Source organism: Protopterus annectens, chromosome 5.part0, assembly GCF_019279795.1.
Source record: "Protopterus annectens isolate FY-2018-M chromosome 5.part0, PAN1.0, whole genome shotgun sequence".
Classification (NCBI taxonomy): Eukaryota; Metazoa; Chordata; order Ceratodontiformes; family Protopteridae; genus Protopterus; species Protopterus annectens.
In genome coordinates, this window is record NC_056735.1 from 952,077,098 (window position 1) to 952,096,154 (window position 19,057).

The window sequence follows — 19,057 nt, forward strand, 5'->3', positions numbered from 1 at the left end:
ACTCAAAACCTTTTTCCTCATTTAAATTATTCTTAATCATACAAGTCAAACCACTTTTCTGGGTGCAGTATGCTCTGATGTCAATTTCACAAACTTTTTCAAAAATGTCCAACAAGGGGTGTAGAGGGGGATTGTAAGTATGAGAGACTTATTGGGGGATAACCTGCTCAACTCCCTGAAAGTAGATGCAAATTCAGTTTTCTCACAAATTGTTTGAGGTCCATAATACTATCAACTACATTGACCGATTTAGAAGGTATAAAATAAAAACCTTTTGCCAATAGATCACACAGGTGCACATCTAACTGCAATTCTGTAAAATTATAAACTTTAAAATCCTGTGTGCTGCTGACAAGGGGGGCAAATGGAAGGCATTAAAAGTACAGTTGTGTACCTACCACAAATGTAGCTGTTCGAGTGTATTCACTGTTGCAGTCATTACACTTGGGTTATCCTGCTGGCAGGCTACCCGCAGTCGGCCTGAATTCCAAAGTCCTGGTCCGGCGTCAGTTGCTGTCGCCTCTTCCCGGACGTCAGTGCGCCAGAGGTATAAAAGATGCAGCAGACGCCATTTTCTTCAGTTTTTCTTGCCCCAGATGTCAGGTGCCCCCAAAAGGATAGGCTAAAAAACATTGCTTATAAAAGCATGCACTAAAATAAACAAAATCTTCATCTACAAGCAAATACACCACATAGGTTGTATAGAACAGAGAAGTACAGATAAGTCCCAGCAAAGAAAGGGGGATGGTGGGTGGGTAAACCTGGACTGCAACAGTGAATACACTCGAACATCTACATTTATGGTAGGTACACAAAGTACAGTTTTGTACCTACCATAAATGTAGATGTTCGAGGATCCACATTGCTGCAGTCCTAACTATTGGGTAGTCCGCTGTCCAGTCGGCCCGAATACCAAAGTATATGGCTGACGTCGGTCAGGGCGCATTAGACTGACGTCAGTACGTCAGGGTACTAATGCGCATGACCGACGCCATATCCTCAGTCTTTTCTTGCCCCAGATGTCAGAAGACCCTGAAAAGATAAGGCCAAAACCAAAAACTCCAAACATACCTGCACCAAAAAAAAAAAAAAAAAATATGTACAATATATACAAAATTACTAGAATATAACCTCACCTACACAACCACCCCTAAACACAGAGGGGAAGGAGGGAGGGTAAATTGGACTGCAGCAATGTGGATCCTCGAACATCTACATTTATGGTAGGTACAAAACTGTACTATGTTCTTCATTCCACATTGCTGCAGTCCTAACTATTGGGTAGAATCCCAAAGCAGAGGTAAGGGAGGCTGGCAAATCATAAGGAAGCAGGAACTGACAACATGCCTTGCAAAATAGCTGTGGCAAAACCAGCCCTAGATTTAGAGTAGAGAGGAAGGTGATAATGCTTAGAGAAAGTATGCACTGAACTCCAAGTAGCTGCCTCCAAAATATCCTTAGTTGCCACCCCTTAGAAATGCTGTTGAAGTGGCAGTAGCCCTAGTGGAATGAGGCCTAATCCCAACTGGAATCTCCTTGCCATGATGGGAATAACAAAATGCAATGCAAAACCCAATCCACCTAGAAATAGTTTGTTTTGACACAGGCTTGCCCTGCGAACCCAAAGCAAAAGAAACAAACAACTGCTGAGACTGCCTAAAATCCTTAGTCCTGCTCAAATAATAACGCAACTGCCTGTGTACATCTAAAGTGTGCAAAATCTTTTCCCCTTTATTTTGAGGATCTGCATAAAAAGTAGGCAAATGAATAGTTTGGTTTAAAGCCACACTAGAAACCACCTTAGGCATAAAGGAAGGATTAGTACGTAATGATACCCTATCCTTATGGAAAATCAAAAAAGGCTCAACCGCCATAAGGGCCTGCAATTCAGAAACCCTTCTTGCAGAAGTAATGGCCAACAAAAAAGCAGTCTTCCATGATAAGTATTTCAATTCAGCAGTAGCCATGAGGCTCAAAAGGTTGTAGAGTAAGTTTCTCCAACACAAAATTGAGATCCCAAGCAGGAGTAGGAGCTCTACGTGGGGCCTTATATTCTTTGCCCCTCTAAGAAATTGCTTGAACAAAGGATGCGAAAACAATGGTGGGTCACAATCATAGTGAGCTGAAATTGCTGCAGCATGAATCTTAATGGAAGAGAAAGACAAACCTTTGTCCAATAACTCAGTAAGATATTGAAGAGCCACACTCAAATTAGGCTCAGAAATCTCCAAATTGTTTGCTGCACTCCAAAATAAAAATCTCTTCCATTTTTCTGCGTACACTTTCCTTGTACTAGGTCTCCTGGCTTCCATAATCACATTTAAAACTTGTTGAGGAAGTTGAGACCTGCTGTCTTTCAAAACAGAATATGCCAGGCTGTTAGATGAAGAGAGTGAAGCTTGACATTGAGCAGGTGACCGTCCCTCTGAGACAACAGGTGTGGAATCAAGGGTAAAGGCCATGGAGGCTTCCTTACCAGACTCCTCAGTAATGGGTACCAGTGCTGTCGAGGCCAATCTGGAGCTATTAAAATCATCCTTGGCTTGTCTTGTCTGACCTTTAGAAGCACCTTTGGGAGAAGAGGCAGAGGGGAAAAGCATACACATGAAGATTTTTCCAACTGAAAGAAAGAGCATCCACTTTCCAAGCTGTGTGATGAAACCTCTTTGTGCAAAACTTTGGCAGCTGGTGGTTTAGTGGAGAAGCAAACAGATCTATGTCTGGAGTTCCCCATGACACTGTCAATTTTGAAATACATGAAGATCCAGTTTCCACTCGTGGGGATCCATGATTTGTCTGCTTAACACATCTGCTAAGGACTTCTGTGCTCCCGGCAGAAACCTTGCCTGAAGAGTTAGTTGCAAGCTGAGCGCAGTCTCCCATAAAATCATTGCTTGCCTGCACAATGGGTAAGAATGAGTTCCCCCTTGTTTGTTGATGTACCACATGACAGTTGTGTCGTCTGTTAGAATCAACACCTGCCCTGGAAGAAGTAACTCCTTGAAAGCCATTAATGCAAACTGGACTGCTAACATCTCTTTCATGTTGATATGTAGATGCTGTAGTCTGGCAGGCCACTTGTCTTGTATCCACTTTCCATTTAGATGAGCTCCCCAAGCAATGTCTGAGGCATCTGTCGTTAGAATCTGACTCGCCTCTGGCCGGGTCACAGAGAGTCCCTTGTTTAGGTGACATTCCTGAGCCCACCACAAAAATTCCTTTTGAATGCAAGGTATTATTTGAATGACAGTGTCCAAATCCTGGCAGTGCTGTGTCCATACATTTTTGAGATACCATTGCAGCTTCCTCATATGCAGTTTGGCATTGGGAAGCACCAGAATACAAGATGCCATGAACCCTAAGGCTTGAAGGACTGTCCTTGCAGTCAGCCCGGACTGAAGAGATAGTTGATGGAAGTAACTGGAAAGATTCTTTTGTTTGTCCGGGGTTAAAAAGGCCATCTGGGCTGCTGTATTCAGTCTCACACCCAGAAAGCACATGTCTTGAGAGGGTACTAGACTGGACTTTATTTCGTTCACAGAATACCCTAGGCATCTTAGCACTGCTATGACATAATCCAAATGCTGTAGAAGGACTTCCTTTTCTTGAGCTAGAATCAGGCAGTCATCCAAGTAAGGATAGATTTGAATTCCTTTTAGCCTGAAGTAAGCTATCACTGGAGCCAGAACCTTTGTGAATACTCTGGGCGCAGTGGATAAGCCAAAGGGCAATGCAGAGAACTGATAATGAGAATTTCCAGCTCGAAAACGCAGACACTTCCTGCAACTTAGTCTTATAGGCACATGAAGGTAAGCTTCCTTGAGATCTAAAGTTACCATCCAGTGATCTTTGCCCAGCAGAGGTAAAAGCTGTTGTAACATCAACATTTTGAACTTGGGAATGTCCAGATAAGTGTTGAGGATAGATAAATCCAAAATTGGTCTCCACGTGTTTCCCTTTTTCGGTACTAGGAACAGGCGAGAATAAAATCCTAGGCCCCTTTCTGGCACAGGAACTGGCTGAATGGCCCCTATTTGAAGCAACAGAGAAATTTGCTTGTGAGCCTCTTTTCTTTGTAGAGGAGGAATGTCTGGCATGCCTTTGAAAGGAGGCAAGGTATGGAAATAAAACCTGTAACCGTGGTGAATGATATCCAGAACCCATCTGTCTTGGGTAATTAAATCCCAATTTTCTTTGAAAAGAGACAGCCTTCCTCCCAAAGGTGCTGCCAGGCGAGAATGTACTGGCAGCTGAAAAGGCAGGTCATTGGGTCTGCTTACGAAGGACTGACCCCTGCCCTCACCAGAAGTCTGAGCAGGGGAACTCCTGTCCTAGGCCTAAAAGAACCTTGAGCTCTGCCCCTACCACGTCTAGACCTACCCCTAGACTGGGAATCATAAGCAGGATAAGTCCATCCCTTAGTAGGCCAATTTCTACTAAACTTGGAGGCTGCACCTGCAAAAATCCTTAACAGTTTGCATAGACTTAGCCTTGTCCTCCATTTTCTTTAAAACTGCTTCCACAGGCGAACCAAACAACACATCAGACTGCAAAGGAGCATCCAAAATCCTTGTTTTAACATGCTCAGCTAAATTCTGATCTCTCAACCAGGCATGCCTACGAAGAACAGAACCAGTGGCAGCCACCCTCGAGGAGGCCTGCACAGCATCAAAACCACACTGCAAGGAATGTTTACCCACCTGTTCAGACACATGAACTAAATCCTGCAACTCTTTACACTCAATACCTTCAGCCAGAGCATCCACCTTAGATTTCAATTGTGAAAGGAGGTAATTCTGATATTTTAACATGTGAAACTGACAATTCAATGCCCTCATGGCTAAAGTGGAAGAAGTATACACTTTCTTTCCCCATCTATCCAAAGCCCTTGCCTCTTTATCAGGAGGAACAGGATTTTTAACAACAGAGGCCTTCACCCTTTAGGCCCCTGAGAGACAGTTTCCGGGTCTGCCCTAGGACTCTTAAAAAGATACTTATGAGCCTCAGGCACCCTATAGTACCTATCCGGTTTAACTGGGGCAGGAGGCAAAGAATCAGGATTCAGGGAAGCCTCTGCAAAACATCTTCCACCACATTCAGAACAGGAGGTATAGCTAAAGGCCTATGCTGGGGTAAAAACAAGAATTCCCTAAGCCTCTTCCTGGAATCAGAGAAATCTTGACCTTCCCATTTAAAATGCTCCCTCATGGAATGCAGAGTCTCTGAAAATGAAAAATCCTCAGGAGGAGAAGCTGAAGGAGTAGAATCATCCACATCAGAATCAGAATAAGGAGGATACTCCTGCAAGTCTTCAGCCGAAGACTCAGAAGCCTCGAACAGTGCTCAAAACTCTCAAACTCAGGTTCCACCCTAGGCCTCTTATCAGGAGGGGGCATAGAACCTCTAATCATAGTAATCAAATCCTCTGCCATTTTAAGCATATGTTTCTTAGGCAAAGACCCTGAAGCACTAGGAGAAACCCCCACTGAAGCTACACTAGGCCTGCCTCTCAAAGAAGCCTTGGAAACAGAGGGGGAGGCCCTAACCACCTTAGGAAGAGAGGGAAGAACAGCCACCTGAGAAGCCCCCTCAGCCTGGCCTACTTCCTGAGAGGATACATCCTGTAATAATAAAGTCTCTCCCTGAGACTCCAAAGAAACACCTGGCAGAACCTCCGGCTCCACAGAGCCTTCTAAAGAACCGGCGTCAGGGACTGTCGGTTCTTCCACTCTAGGCTTTGCTGCTTTATCCTTGCGCTTTTTGCCCGAAGCGGGCGGAGCATCCGACGGCATTTTATAATTACAACGCTTCCCAAAAACTAACCTGGCACAGTCTAACCTTCTCTTAATAGTGCGTTTGTTAAATCTAGCACAAGAGCGGCATCCAACAACGTCGTGCTCAGGCCCTAAACAAGGTATACACAAAGTATGGTAATCCCTATGAGGTATCTGTTTCCCACAAGAAATACAGTTATTCACTTTTTCTGACATCCGGTTAAATAATGAGGCAAGAAAAACCAAAATATTCCCCAACGGGTACTTAGCCAACTTTGATTCGGTCTGAAACTCTGACTTCAGAAACTTTCAGAACGCCAACCTGCACTCGCAAAATTGCTTCTGCATCGGACCATGCGGCAAAAAAGACTGAGGATATGGCGTCGGTCATGCGCATTAGTACCCTGACGTACTGACGTCAGTCTAATGCGCCCTGACCGACGTCAGCCATATACTTTGGTATTCGGGCCGACTGGACAGCGGACTACCCAATAGTTAGGACTGCAGCAATGTGGAATGAAGAACATCTGTACTATGTTCATCATGTTTCACTGTTGCAGTCATTACACTTGGGTTGAATCCCAAAGGTGAGGTTGGGCAGCTGGGTCTAAATAGAATTAGGAGTGGCTATAAGGCCCTGCAGAACTGCAGTGGCAAAGCCTGTTCTGGATTTAGAGTAAAGAGGTAAGTGGTAGTGCTTAGTAAAAGTGTGCACTGAAGTCCAAGTTGCAGCCTCCAAAATATCATTGGTTGGTATTCCTCTGAGGTGGCTGCTGCTCTGGTAGAATGTGGTCTAATGCCCTTAGGCACTGATTTGCCATGTTGTGAATAGCAGAAATGAATGCAGTGTCCTATCCATTTTGAAATAGTCAGCTTTGAGATAGCTTTTCCTTGTGATCCTGCAGCATATGCCACTAAAAGTTGCTCAGTCTTTCTGAAAGCTTTAGTTTTATCCAAGTAGAAGCATAGCTGCCTGTGTATGTCCAACGAATGCAGAAGTCTCTCCCCTTTATTCTGTGGGTTTAGGTAAAAGGTAGGCAAATGAATGGTTTGGTTAAGAGCCACACTGGACACTACCTTAGGCATAAATGTTGGATTTGTCCTTAGAGAAACCCTGTCCTGATGGAAGATAATAAAAGGTTCCACAGCTATTAATGCCTGTAACTCTGAGACTCTTCTTGCTGAAGTTATTGCTAGGGGTAGAGCTGTTTTCCATAAGAATAATTTTATCTCAGCTGTACTGGCTGGCTCCAAAGGAGGCAGTGTGAGTTTTTCCAAGACAAAATCGAGGTCCCATGCAGGTATTGGTGCTCTCCTTGGAGGTTTTATGTTTTTGGCCCGCCTGAGGTACTGCCTAAGCAATGGATGTGAAAAAATAGGTGGTTCCATATTGTAATGAGTTGAAAGGGCAGAGGCGTGGATCTTAATTGATGAGAAGGACAGGCCTTTGTCCAGCATCTCAGTTAGATATTGTAAAATCTGAGGAATATTTGGAACAAGCGTGTCAAATCCGTGTGCCTGGTTCCAAGCACAGAATCTCTTCCATTTTTCTGCATATGATTTTCTGGTGCTGGGCATCCTGGCCTCTAAAATAACATCCATAACCACTTTAGAGAGAGGTGTATTCTGAATGGTTAGAGTATCCGCCATGCAGCAAGAGATTTAGGGTTCTGAGTTGGCTGTGCAGGATCCGATTGTTTTGTTGGGTCAGTAAATGAGTAATTTGAGGCAATGTCCAGACTGGGCCTTGGGACAAGCTCCTTAGGATTGGGTACCAGTGTTGGCGTGGCCAATCCGGGACAATCAAAATCATTTACGGCTTCTCTTGTCTGACGTTTAGGAGTACCTTGGGGAGGAGAGGAAGTGGAGGAAAGGCATACACTGCAAGGTTGTTCCAACTGAATGACAAAGCATCCACTTTCCATGCTTGTTTGCGATAAGTCCTTGTGCAAAATCTCTGAAGTTGGCAGTTGTGAGGGGAGGCAAAGAGATCTATGTCTGGGCATCCCCATTTCCTTGTTATGTTGAAGATTTGTGGATCTAGTTTCCACTCGTGAGGATCCATGAGGTTTCTGCTTAGTCTGCCAGAGAATTTGTTTTTCCTGGCAGGAATTGTGCTTGCAGGTGTACTTGGTAGGTCAATGCCGTGTTCCACAAAATCATGGCTTGTCTGCAGAGGGTGTAGGAATGTGTGCCCCCCTGCTTGTTTATGTACCACATAACTGTGGTGTTGTCCGTCTTTATCAGCAGCTGTCCTGGATGATGTAGGTCCTTGAAGGCTGTCAGGGCATTTTGTACAGCTAGCATCTCTTTTTGATTGATGTGAAGATGCCTTTGACTTGCGGGCCATGTGCCCTGAATACATTTTCCTGCCATGTGGGCCCCCCAGACATAATCTGATGCATCTGTTGTTAGTGTTTGCCTGGCTGTGGGTAAAGTGAATGGCTATCCCTTGTTATGGTGACAGGCCTGTGCCTACCATCAAAACTCCTGTTGCAGGCAGGGAATGAGTGATATTAATGATTCCAGGCTGTGGCAATGTTGAGTCCAAACACTTTCTAGATACCATTGTAGTTTCCTCATATGCAGTCTTGCATATGGAATTAACAGAATGCAGGATGTCATGTAGCCCAGAGCCTACAGAATTTTTCTTGCAGATAACTGGGTCTTTGTTGCCATACTTTCGAAGTAAGAAGTCAGTTACCTTTGTTTGTCTGGCGTGAGATAAGCCATCTGGGCAGTTGTATTTAAGTTTGCACCCAGGAATATTATCTCTTGAGAGGGTACTAGTTTTGATTTCTTTTCATTTACTGTGTGCCCCAGGCAAATTAGTAATCTTTTTACAAACACCAGATGCTTTAGTAGAATGTCTTTGGTCTCTGCTTGAATAAGGCAGTCGTCCAAGTAGGAATATATCTGAATTCCTCTGTCTGCAAAATGCAATTACTGGTGCCAGGCATTTTGTGAAGACCCTGGGCGCAGTAGATAAGCCAAAGGGCAGTGCAGAGAATTGGTAGTGCATTGAGCCAGCTATGAATCTGAGGTATCTTCTGCAATATTGTCTGATTGGGACATGCAGGTATGCCTCTTTGAGGTCCAAATTTACAAGTCAAGCCTTCATGGGCAGAAGCTGCTGCAGTCAACATTTTGAATTTCGGGATGTCCAGAAAAGTATTTAGAGTAGACAGGTCCAGAATTGGTTTCCATGCTTTGTCCTTTCTTGGAACTAAGAAAAGTCTTGAGTAAAATCCTTGTCCCTGCTCTTGTGGCACTGGCTGAATAGCCCTCATGTCCATGAGAGATGAAAACTAGTTTTTGTGCCTCTGCCCATTGATTGTGTGGCAGGTCTGGCATACTTTTTGCCTTTGGAAGGGTGTGAAAGTGGAACCTGTAGCCCTGAGAAACTATATTTAAGACCCATTTGTCCTAGGTGATCATGTGCCAACTTTGTGAAAAAAGTGCTAACTTTCCCCCTAATGGTGCTGTCAAAAGATAAATGCTTGGCAATGGCAGAGGGAAGTCATTGGGACTGTTTCCTAAATGGTTGTGATTTGTCTTCTCCGCTTTTGGAGGTAGAAGCACCCCATTGTTTGGGCCTGTATGAGCCCTTGGGCTGTTGCCTGCCTCTAGGGCACCTGTATCTGCCTCTTTGTGGCCTGTCTGACACGGGAAAGGACCAATTCTTAGAAGGCCAGTTCCTGCTAAATCTGGGTGGCTGTACCTGTAAGAAATCCTTGACTGTCTGCATAGATTTAGCTTTATCCTCCACTTTCTTCAACACCTCTTCTGCCTTAACACCAAAGTATCATGCTGTAATGCAGCATCCAATAATTATGCTTTAAAATGATCAGGCAGATTCTGTTCCTTTAACCAAGCATGCCTTCTAATGACAGGACCTGTTACAGCAGCCCTGCAAAAGGCCTCCAGTGAATCATATCCACATTGCAAAGTATGCTTTCCCACTTGTTCAGCTGCATGCAATAAATCCTGCATTTCCTTGTTCTCAGAATATTCAGAATTTGCCAACATTTTCTGTTTTAGCAGAGACATTAAGTATTGCTGATATTTAAGCATATGAAACTGACAATTTAAAGCCCTGCAGCCAAGGTAGCAGAAGTGTAAACTTTTTTCACCCATCTGTCCAGTGCCCTTGAATCTCTATCTGAGGGGACAGGGTTTTTTGCAGTAGCAGCCTTGACCCCCTTGAGACCCTGAGAAATAGTTTCTGGGTCAGCAGCAGGGTTTTTATATGGAAATTTATGAGAATCTGGAACCCTGTAGTATCTGTCTGGCTAAACAGGTGCAGGAGGTAAAGAGTCGGGAGACAGTCCGGACTCTGAAAATACATCATCTACTATGTCTAGAACAGGGGGAATTGGAAGAGGTCTGTGCTGAGGTAGTAAAAGAAAATTGCTGAGCCTTTTCTTAGAATCGGAATAATCTTGGCTCTCCCAGTGGAAATGTTCCCTCATGGTATGCAGGGTTTCCCCAAAGGAGTAGTCCTCAGGAGGAGAAGCTGAAGGAATTGAATCTTCAGCATCAGAATCCTCATAGGGAGGAATAGAACATCCCTGTTCTGAAGAGGAATCAGAGGAAATGGAAACCTGATCAGAGGAATCATATTCAGTGTCTTGCCTAGGCCTCTTATCAGGAGGGGGATGGGAACCCCTGATCAAAGTAATCAGGTCTTCGGCCATTTTTAGCATCTGTTTCTTAGGCATAGAAATCTGTCCTGGAGAATGCTGTACTTGTTTCCTTGTCTTTAAAGCTGTTTTAGCCTTTGTCTTTGATGCTGAAGTAAGCTTTACATAAAGTTGTGTAGGTCTGAAGACACCCTCAGAAGCAGATGCCTACTCAGCGGCTCCAGACACATCTGAGGGATTAATTTCCGAAGGGCCAATACCTTGAGTATCCAGAGGCCTAGATGTCTCCACGTGGGAGTCTGAGGTGGCCTGTGGCTCTGAGGTAGCGAGAGTCAGGGGCTGCGAAAGCGCCTCACTGAGCACCGGCGAACTGGCGACTGGCTTAGAAGAGGCTTTGTCATCGGTTTTGGACCTCGGATGCTTGTTCTTGTCTTTATCCTTGGGTTTTTTATGAATTCTGGTCATCGGTTGTTCCGACGGCATTATATAGTTAAACTTTCTGCCAAAATAATGAAAAGCAAAATCGTACCGATGCTTAATAGCGCGTTGGTTAAATCTAGCACAAAACCGACAACTAGCAACGTCGTGGTCAGGGCCTAGGCAAGGAATACAGTAAGAATGAAAATCCTTATGAGGTATTTGCTTCCCACAAGGAATACAATTGTTAACTTTTTTCTGACATCGGTCTGGAGCAAGAAAAAAAGATTCCCCAATGGGGTACTTGGCTTTATTGAAGACTTCGGATCTGAAATTCAATTTCGAAAATCTCAGAAGTTGGCCGACCGGCATTTGCGAACTGCTTTTGCTTCGGGCACCACGCGGCAAGAAAGACTGAAGAAAATGGCGTCAGCTGCATCTTTTATACCCCTGGCGCACTGACGTCAGGGAAGAGGCGACAGCAACAGACACTGGACCAGAACTTCAGAATTCAGGCCGACTGCAGGTAGCCTGCCAGCAGGATAACCCAAGTGTAATGACTGCAACAGTGAAACACGATGACCATCATGGGTACAGTGCTAGAAGATATACTACAATCAACAACATCAGACTCAGAAAATGTCAAACGATATTAGCATTTGACCTGCAGTATAATTTTATATTATATATATATATTAATATTTATTATCATTACTGGACCATTCATGAATGATGAAGGTTTTGTCAGAAAAGGGACCTCAAAAGTGTTGATTTTGCGGTCCGTCTCTGCCTCGTAATGTATTTAAGTCCAATATCATAAGTATAATATAACATTATCAACATACGTTTAATGAAACCAAATAAAGGAAATGGAATTGTTATCATGAATAAGGCTAATTACTTGAATGGGATTAATACCCTGTTATTAGACGGGTCTTACACAGAGAGTTCCCTTAATGAGATGCATGTTATGTATAGGAAAATTGATTTGTTTGACATATTGTACCAGAGGCAAATCAATGAGGATGAGCATGCATACATGCACAGTAAGTATCCTATGATACCAAATATATTTGGAATTCCCAAGGTCCATAAGGGACTTAGGGACCCACAGTTTAGACCTACAGTTGATGGAAAACTATCGAAAGTTTCATAAGAAAATATTTGGATAAAAAAATTACAGGCAAGATTAAAGACATTTCCATACATATGTAAAGATTCTTGGGAATTCTTAGATACGGTAGGTAGAATAAAAGACGAGAATCTAATTATGGTCACCACTGATGTGGTTAGTTTGTTCATTGTCATCCCACATGTAGAAGGTTTAGCCTGGTTAGAGATTCAACTACTTAAAACTGGCCTATATGACCAGGACAACATCAATGGTGCTTCAGAATAATTACTTATATTTTGAAGGCCAGTACTATAGGCAAAAAACGGGGGAAGCTATGGGAGCAGCCTGCGCTCCCATTTTTGCAAATTACATTATGAACTATTGGGAACAACAGTACATAATTCAGAGTATATTCCAAACTAATATTTTGTTTTACACAAGGTTTTTGGATGATTTGTTTATTTTGTGGAAAGGTACTGAGAAGGAATTGTAGCAGTTTCATGTATACATTAATGATACAGTTGGTTTCCTGAAATTTACACATCAACATAGTAGAGACAATATTGCCTAATTAGATGTAGAATGATTTATTACTGGAGACAATATGATGGAATCTAAAATTTACAGAAAACCAACTTTTTCAAACTCTTATTTAGAGTTCACCAGTGCACAACTGTTCTTTCAGAAAAAGTCCATAGTAAAAGAACAACTGGTCTGAGCAGCCAGGATGGACAGCTCGAGCATAGTATTTATTGATGAGTTAAAGTTTATTTTAAATATGTTTAAGGCTAGAGGATACCCAGATGTCCTACTTGATGAAATTAGCACGGAAGTGATGCACAACTGTTCCAATAAAGCTGTTTGCGGTTTGTTCCTTTGCTGTGGTTTTTGACACTTGATTGAGTGTCTGGCTACCTGGGTGGAGGCTGACAAAAGTGAAAGAGCCAATGATCTAGCTTCTGATTAAGGCAATGGGGAAAGAGTCCGGGTAGCCTGTGTGAGCACAGCCAAAGCAACCTAGACATGCATATTTGATAATTTAGAGCCCTGATAGCCAAGGTGGAACAGGTATAGGCCTTCTTACCCAGTCTTCCCAAAAATTTACTTTCCTTACCAGAAGCAAGCAGTTTGGTTGTGGGAGATAGCCGTGAAGATTTACCTGAAGTAATGGAAACCACAGATGGGTCAGCTGAGGGGCATTTAAAAATAAAGTTGCAATCCTCAGGGACCTTATAGAAGTGATCAGATCTTTTAGGGGCAGGGGCCTGCGAGTCAAGGGTCTTAGATGCTGCCTTAAAGGCATTTAAGAAGGCTGGCAGGACTGGTGGAACTGCTGAAGGAGCAGGGGCATCCAGATGGAGTAGCTCATAATATCTATTTTGTTCTTCTGAGATTTGAGAGGAATCCCACTTAAAGAATTCCCTCATTGTATTAATAGTTTCCCCACAGGAAAGCTCTTCAATGGGAGAGTCACCCCATTAGACTCTTCCTCTGGGGAAGCATAGAAGAGAGGAGAAGGGATCTGTGTGGACTATGCTAAGGAGTCTTCATCTGAGGAACACTCCTCAGAATCAGTGTCATGAATTTGGAATTCCATAGGTTGCCATGAAGAAGGCCCCTGGGACCCAGAAGGTAGCACTGGAGAGAAGGCCGGGCTGGCTGGCTATAGGAGAAGCAAAAGCTGGAGGCCTCAGAGCCTTAAGTGAAACCCTGCAAAAAAACCTTCCCAATCTGACATATGGGTAGGAGGAGTAGGAACATGTCTAGTGTTTTGTTACTTTTTAACATATTTCTCCCATTGGGGAGAAATGGTGGACAAAGGCCTTACCTCCAACACTTCCCTATACAAAGAAGGTGGAACAGTCCCAGAGTCTTCAGCAATAACGAGCTGCGGTTCCCCTAAGTCATCTGAACCAGACGTCTGCATCGCCTCGGATGTGCTAGGATCTGCACTCCTGATGGCTTCCATACTGATACCCGCTGAAGGAGCGGACCCTACCCCTGGTCACACCAATGGGTTTTCATCAATCTCAAAGGGTATGTTGGATGGAGAAGGCGCAGCTAAAGAGGATTCGAGCCTAGCCTTGCTAACTTTACTCTTAATATATGGCTCAGAAGCACTCGTGGAACCCTCCACAGCATCCCTAGCCAGACGTTTGAATCTCTGGTTTTCTAAATAAAGATTCAAGGCTGACAGACGACTGCTCAATGTTTTAGGAGCAAAGGCCTGACAAATACAGCAGGCCCAGTGGTCATGATTTGGCCCTAAGCAAAACAAGCAAAGCTTGTCACTATCTTTATGTGGAATTTGCCTTTCACACCTACACTTGCCCTTTCTGGATGACATTAACAAAAACAAAAGGCAGTAGCAATACATTAAATCCCCTATGGGGTACTTATCTGTAAGATGACATCAATAGTATACAACAGCAGAGCGAACGTATGAGTCAACCTTTCTGAATGGCGGTGAAAAAGTTCTGAAGATTGTACATGCACATGTCCCTTTTATGTCCGACATTGTCTGTGCCTTCGTGTGACGTCCCACATACAGGCAGTGACTCTAAGCTTCTGTATACAGACTGGACATCAGGTTGATGGGTGGAATACAACCCATATGTAAAGAATACTGCAACATTGACTAGAAGGACATCTGTTGTCTCCACCAAATGATTTATCTACTGACAAACCCCAGCACTGGGATTTGAAAAGACAAAGGACGATGGTGAAACGACCAAGGAGACTTCAGATACCATTGTATCTTTTTCATGTACAGTCTTGGCAGAGGTATCATGAAAATCATAAATGCCATAAGACCCACATTTCTGAGGTATTCCCTCACAGTGACCAAAGTCAGAGTAGAAACCCTTACAAACAGATCTAGACACAGATCTTTTTACTTCCTGTGGAAGAAAAGCTCTTTGAATTGAGGTGCCTAGTTAACATCCCAGGAACACAATACTGTGTGAAAGAGTAACAGACTTGCACCAGCTGGTATTCCAAGAGAACATTCAAGAGATCTCTCAGTGAGGGGATTCTGACACTTTGGAAAGACCTTGCACAGATAAGTGAGTAGTCTAAACATGGAAAAATGTGAATATCTGTATTCTGCAATGTGCTACAAATGGATGTAGACACTTCGTGAACACTTTTGGTGAGGAGGATAGTCCAAGGTTACGGCAGACAACTGTTAATGTGACCCAGATACACAACACCTGAAAAAAAACACCAGAAGTCTGGATATAAAGAGGTGTGACAAGCAACTTTGAAATCTAGTGTTACGAGGAAACTTAAATGAGGAAGAGGTAACAGGTTAGGAACTGACATAATTTTGAGTATGAGCACCATCACAAACAGGTTTAGGAAAGAAAAATCCAGAACTAGTATCCATGCATCTTCTTTCTTTGACATTAAAAACATCCTTGAAATTTAAAAATAAAAAATTCCCAACTTGGAAGAAAGAAATGTCTCTATAACTTCCTAAGTCAACATGTGTTGAAGGATAGGAGGAAACAGAGTGGTCTGGTGGGTGAGGAATTACACCCTGGAAAGGAGGAATTTCCTCCTAGTGCTATCTGTAACCTTGATGGAATGACCTTCAGAAATTATTTTTCATAACTATCTGTTGCCAAAAAGAAAAGTGAAGATTCATGCTTTCTGGAAGAATAAAATGAATGCCAGTGTGGGATGTCCATCAAACAGTCAACCTGACTAGTTGGACTGTCCCTGGTTTTGGGGGGGGGGGTCCCTTTATTCTTTCTGGATTCTGGCTGCCATTTAATAAAAATCACAATTTCTTATTATCTCTGCAGCAGAGGAAGCAAAAACTAAATCACTTTCTAAAGGAGAATGCAGCCAGGCAAACCTCTTCAAAACAGTACCGGTGGCCATTGACTTGGAAGAAGCATCTACTTAGTCATACAGTAACACTGCAAACAAGGAGTTGTGACACGTAAGATTGAAGAAACCAAACTATCTTAAGTGGAGATTTTCCTCACAAGAAGAAACTGCAGAAAAACATTCCCCATACTTTCCTCATACTTTCACAATTAGTCAGAATACACTAACATATGAACCTAACAATTCAAAATTCTAAAAGTTGCAGAAGCATACATTTTTTCCTCAGACTTAACAATACACTTCCCATACTTGTCAGAAAGAAAAGGATTGGAATTGAATAAATGTTTAGCAGCAGTCGGATCAACTAATGCTATGTCTGTTGGGTTAGGTTTAGGTTGAGTCTATAAAAACTTCAATGAATGAGGAACTTTATACATACTATTAGCCTTTTAAGAGCAGCAGGCGGACTATCAGGAAAACAGCAGGCAGTGATGCATCTTCCAAAGCTAACAGAACTGGAGGAAAGGGTGAAAGTTCTGGAGAGTAACATCTCAAGGTACTTTCTGAGGGACTGAGAAACCTTGGTGTTCTCCCACATGAAACCACTGGCACATTCTGGAAATAATTCTCAGAAGAAAGAGACTCTCCAAGGAGTTCAGAAAATGACCTCTGCTGAATTAGAAATCTGAGGAGAAAATCCTGTATTTGTCCCTTCATCTTCCTGTCCAGGTTCAGAATCTTAAAATCTGTTTAGTTCAAGAACAGGGGCCATCCCTCTTTCTTTTATCAGAATCTATCTTATTAGAAGCATCGATAAAATAAATTAAATCCTGAGCCAGACCAGTAAGCTACTCCTATCTAAGGAAATTTGAGGAACAGCGACACATGATTAGCTTTCTGTTTCTTTTAGACAGGAAAAGTTGAGCCAACAGTATTATTAATGGCAGTAGCTTCCCCAAGGAAAGGCATAAAGGTCGGACCAAACTGGGAAGAATTCCCTGCCCCCTCTCCCAGGACTGACAAGAGCTGCTCTCCCTTGCCCAATGAGGGAACCCCAACAGCCACAAAAGATGCGTCTAACCCCTGGTCTACAGTGGCTGAGGAAACATCTTTGGCTGCAGTAGTCACCCACCTGAGGCAAAGTGCTGGCCTGCTGCAGTTGGAAGGCTGTTTGCTTAACTTTTTCTTTTCATGGCTAGAAGGACTGGTAGCTTGTTCCACGGTCAAGGTGAAAATGGTGCCTCTTTCCCAATGAAAACAAGCAGCATAAACAGGTACAAATTTAGTCACTTTTTATTTTCTCATAAAAAGAGTAAAAAGAAAAGAACATTTTGCCAGCCCCAAAAAGTAAAGAAAACACCACTTCTCGACAGAAAAAAACATTTTTTAACTACTTTAATCAACTTTTAAACTGACAGAAAAAAGTGCACTCCTTTTTAAAAGTACAGTCAAGTTTTGCGATAGTCCTTTAATACATTCACTCCAATGGAGCTCAGGAAGTTTGCACTATAAACTAAAATGGGTGGAGCCTCAGCTTTTTTTTATATTTTTACTCAAGAAATTTTGATTTTCAAACAAATTAAATTACTGCAGATACAACATAATCTAAAGTCTAATACATAAATATGTACACTATTTACATTTGGCCTGCAAGAAAAATCAATAAAAGAAACTAGTTTGATTCAAACTACATGGATTAACATAAAATTAAGTAAGCATTTACAGTAATCGGAGAGAGGCACAGTGCAGTTGTAGATTTTCAATAAGATTTAGTACCTTTCTCCAAAGATTATTTGCTAACATGTTAGGAAAGATTCTCAGTTCTTTAATCTTGCTCTCTTTCTGCGGTGTGTTTTTCATTAAAGATAGAAATTCTTCCATGGATGGTGGTGAAGTGGAATTCCATTTCCTCGTTACGCACTTTATAGCAACTGCTAGAATTGTCCACAATAAATAAAAGATTGTCCCTCTTCAAATGAGGACCTTCATTTATGTTTAGCAGCACTAAAGCTTTAGATAATATAAAGAAATCTGAGAACAGAACTTGCAAAAAATTATTAATATCATTCCAGAATTGTTTTATACTAGTGCACTCATAAAAATATGTATCCAGTCTACCCCTGCATGCTTGGGAACATCACAAACATAAAACATTACCACAAGTACTAAACTTTGCAATTTTATCTGATGTTAGGAATATTCTATGGAGAAATTTCCAGGTATGAATTCTCCAATGTTGTGACCAAGAGGTTAATTTAAAAGAAAGCAAGAGATTATTTTTAATTTCTGTAGTTAAAGATAAGGAATCCCCCTTAGTAATGCAATTCAATATTTTTCTTGAGGTTTTGTTTTATATGTTATTAATATTTTATACAGAAATGAGGTGATGTTATTCAAGTTAAAATTGTTGTAAACAGTTTCATACAAATAGATGACAAACTCTGGTTTCCCTTTGAAAGAACAGCTATTAATTATTCTGAGAACAGCTATTAATTATTCTGCACAAATCATGGGAATATGACAGAAAACTTTGTAAAAATAGCCAATCTTGTGATGATAGTTTAAAGAGGCTTAGCCTTTTGACAGAATCAAATTATGTACTCACATTTCAAATACTCATATCTCTGGAACCACAGGGATTAAGAAAGAAAAGTATACGTGGCAAACTCTTTAGCACAAACTATTTTTACAGTGGTAGCATTCTTTAGGTTCTAGGTCATAACCTGAATTTTATAAGTCACAGTAAACACAGTAACCACTACATTTGTAATTTTTTGTAAACAATTTAAAATACCTTAGCAGCCACTCAAGTTATACACATACTGTCAAGCAGCATTTTATCCATCTAACTGAGAGCTTTCATAAGAGGCCAAGGAGTTATGTCTGTGTTACTTGGTTGTTGACATTTAGAAAAATGTAAAAATTATATTTACATAAATAAATATAATAAAAACAGTTAATATCTAATTTGCTGCACTAGACAGGGGTCAAATATTAATGCAGCTGAGTTTGTTACTGTGTAAGCTTTGAGATGAAATCTTTTAAAACCTTGTACATAGCATGGTTTTGGAATGATTGATGCAAATATTGAACAAGCAATATGACTCCTAGAAGCGTCAGAAGGAGTTAAATGCAGATACACCTGGAGGCGTCACTCGCATATAATGACTTAAAACACAAACTCCTAGTTTAAAAATAAACTTTCCTAAGCAGTAAAGTACATTAAAACCAAATGCACACACACACACACATTAACAATCATACAAAAATCT

The 19,057-nt window shown here is 41.9% G+C and overlaps 1 protein-coding gene across 1 annotated transcript in view; it reads right to left on the minus strand.

Moving 5' to 3' along the window:
• Nucleotides 1–19,057, minus strand: part of RDX (radixin) — a 1,792,353-nt gene that overhangs the window by 1,017,625 nt on the left and 755,671 nt on the right. Inside the window, 1 exon segment of the mRNA XM_044072720.1 lies at nt 5,577–5,599. Within this exon segment, the coding sequence (XP_043928655.1) occupies nt 5,577–5,599 (23 nt within the window).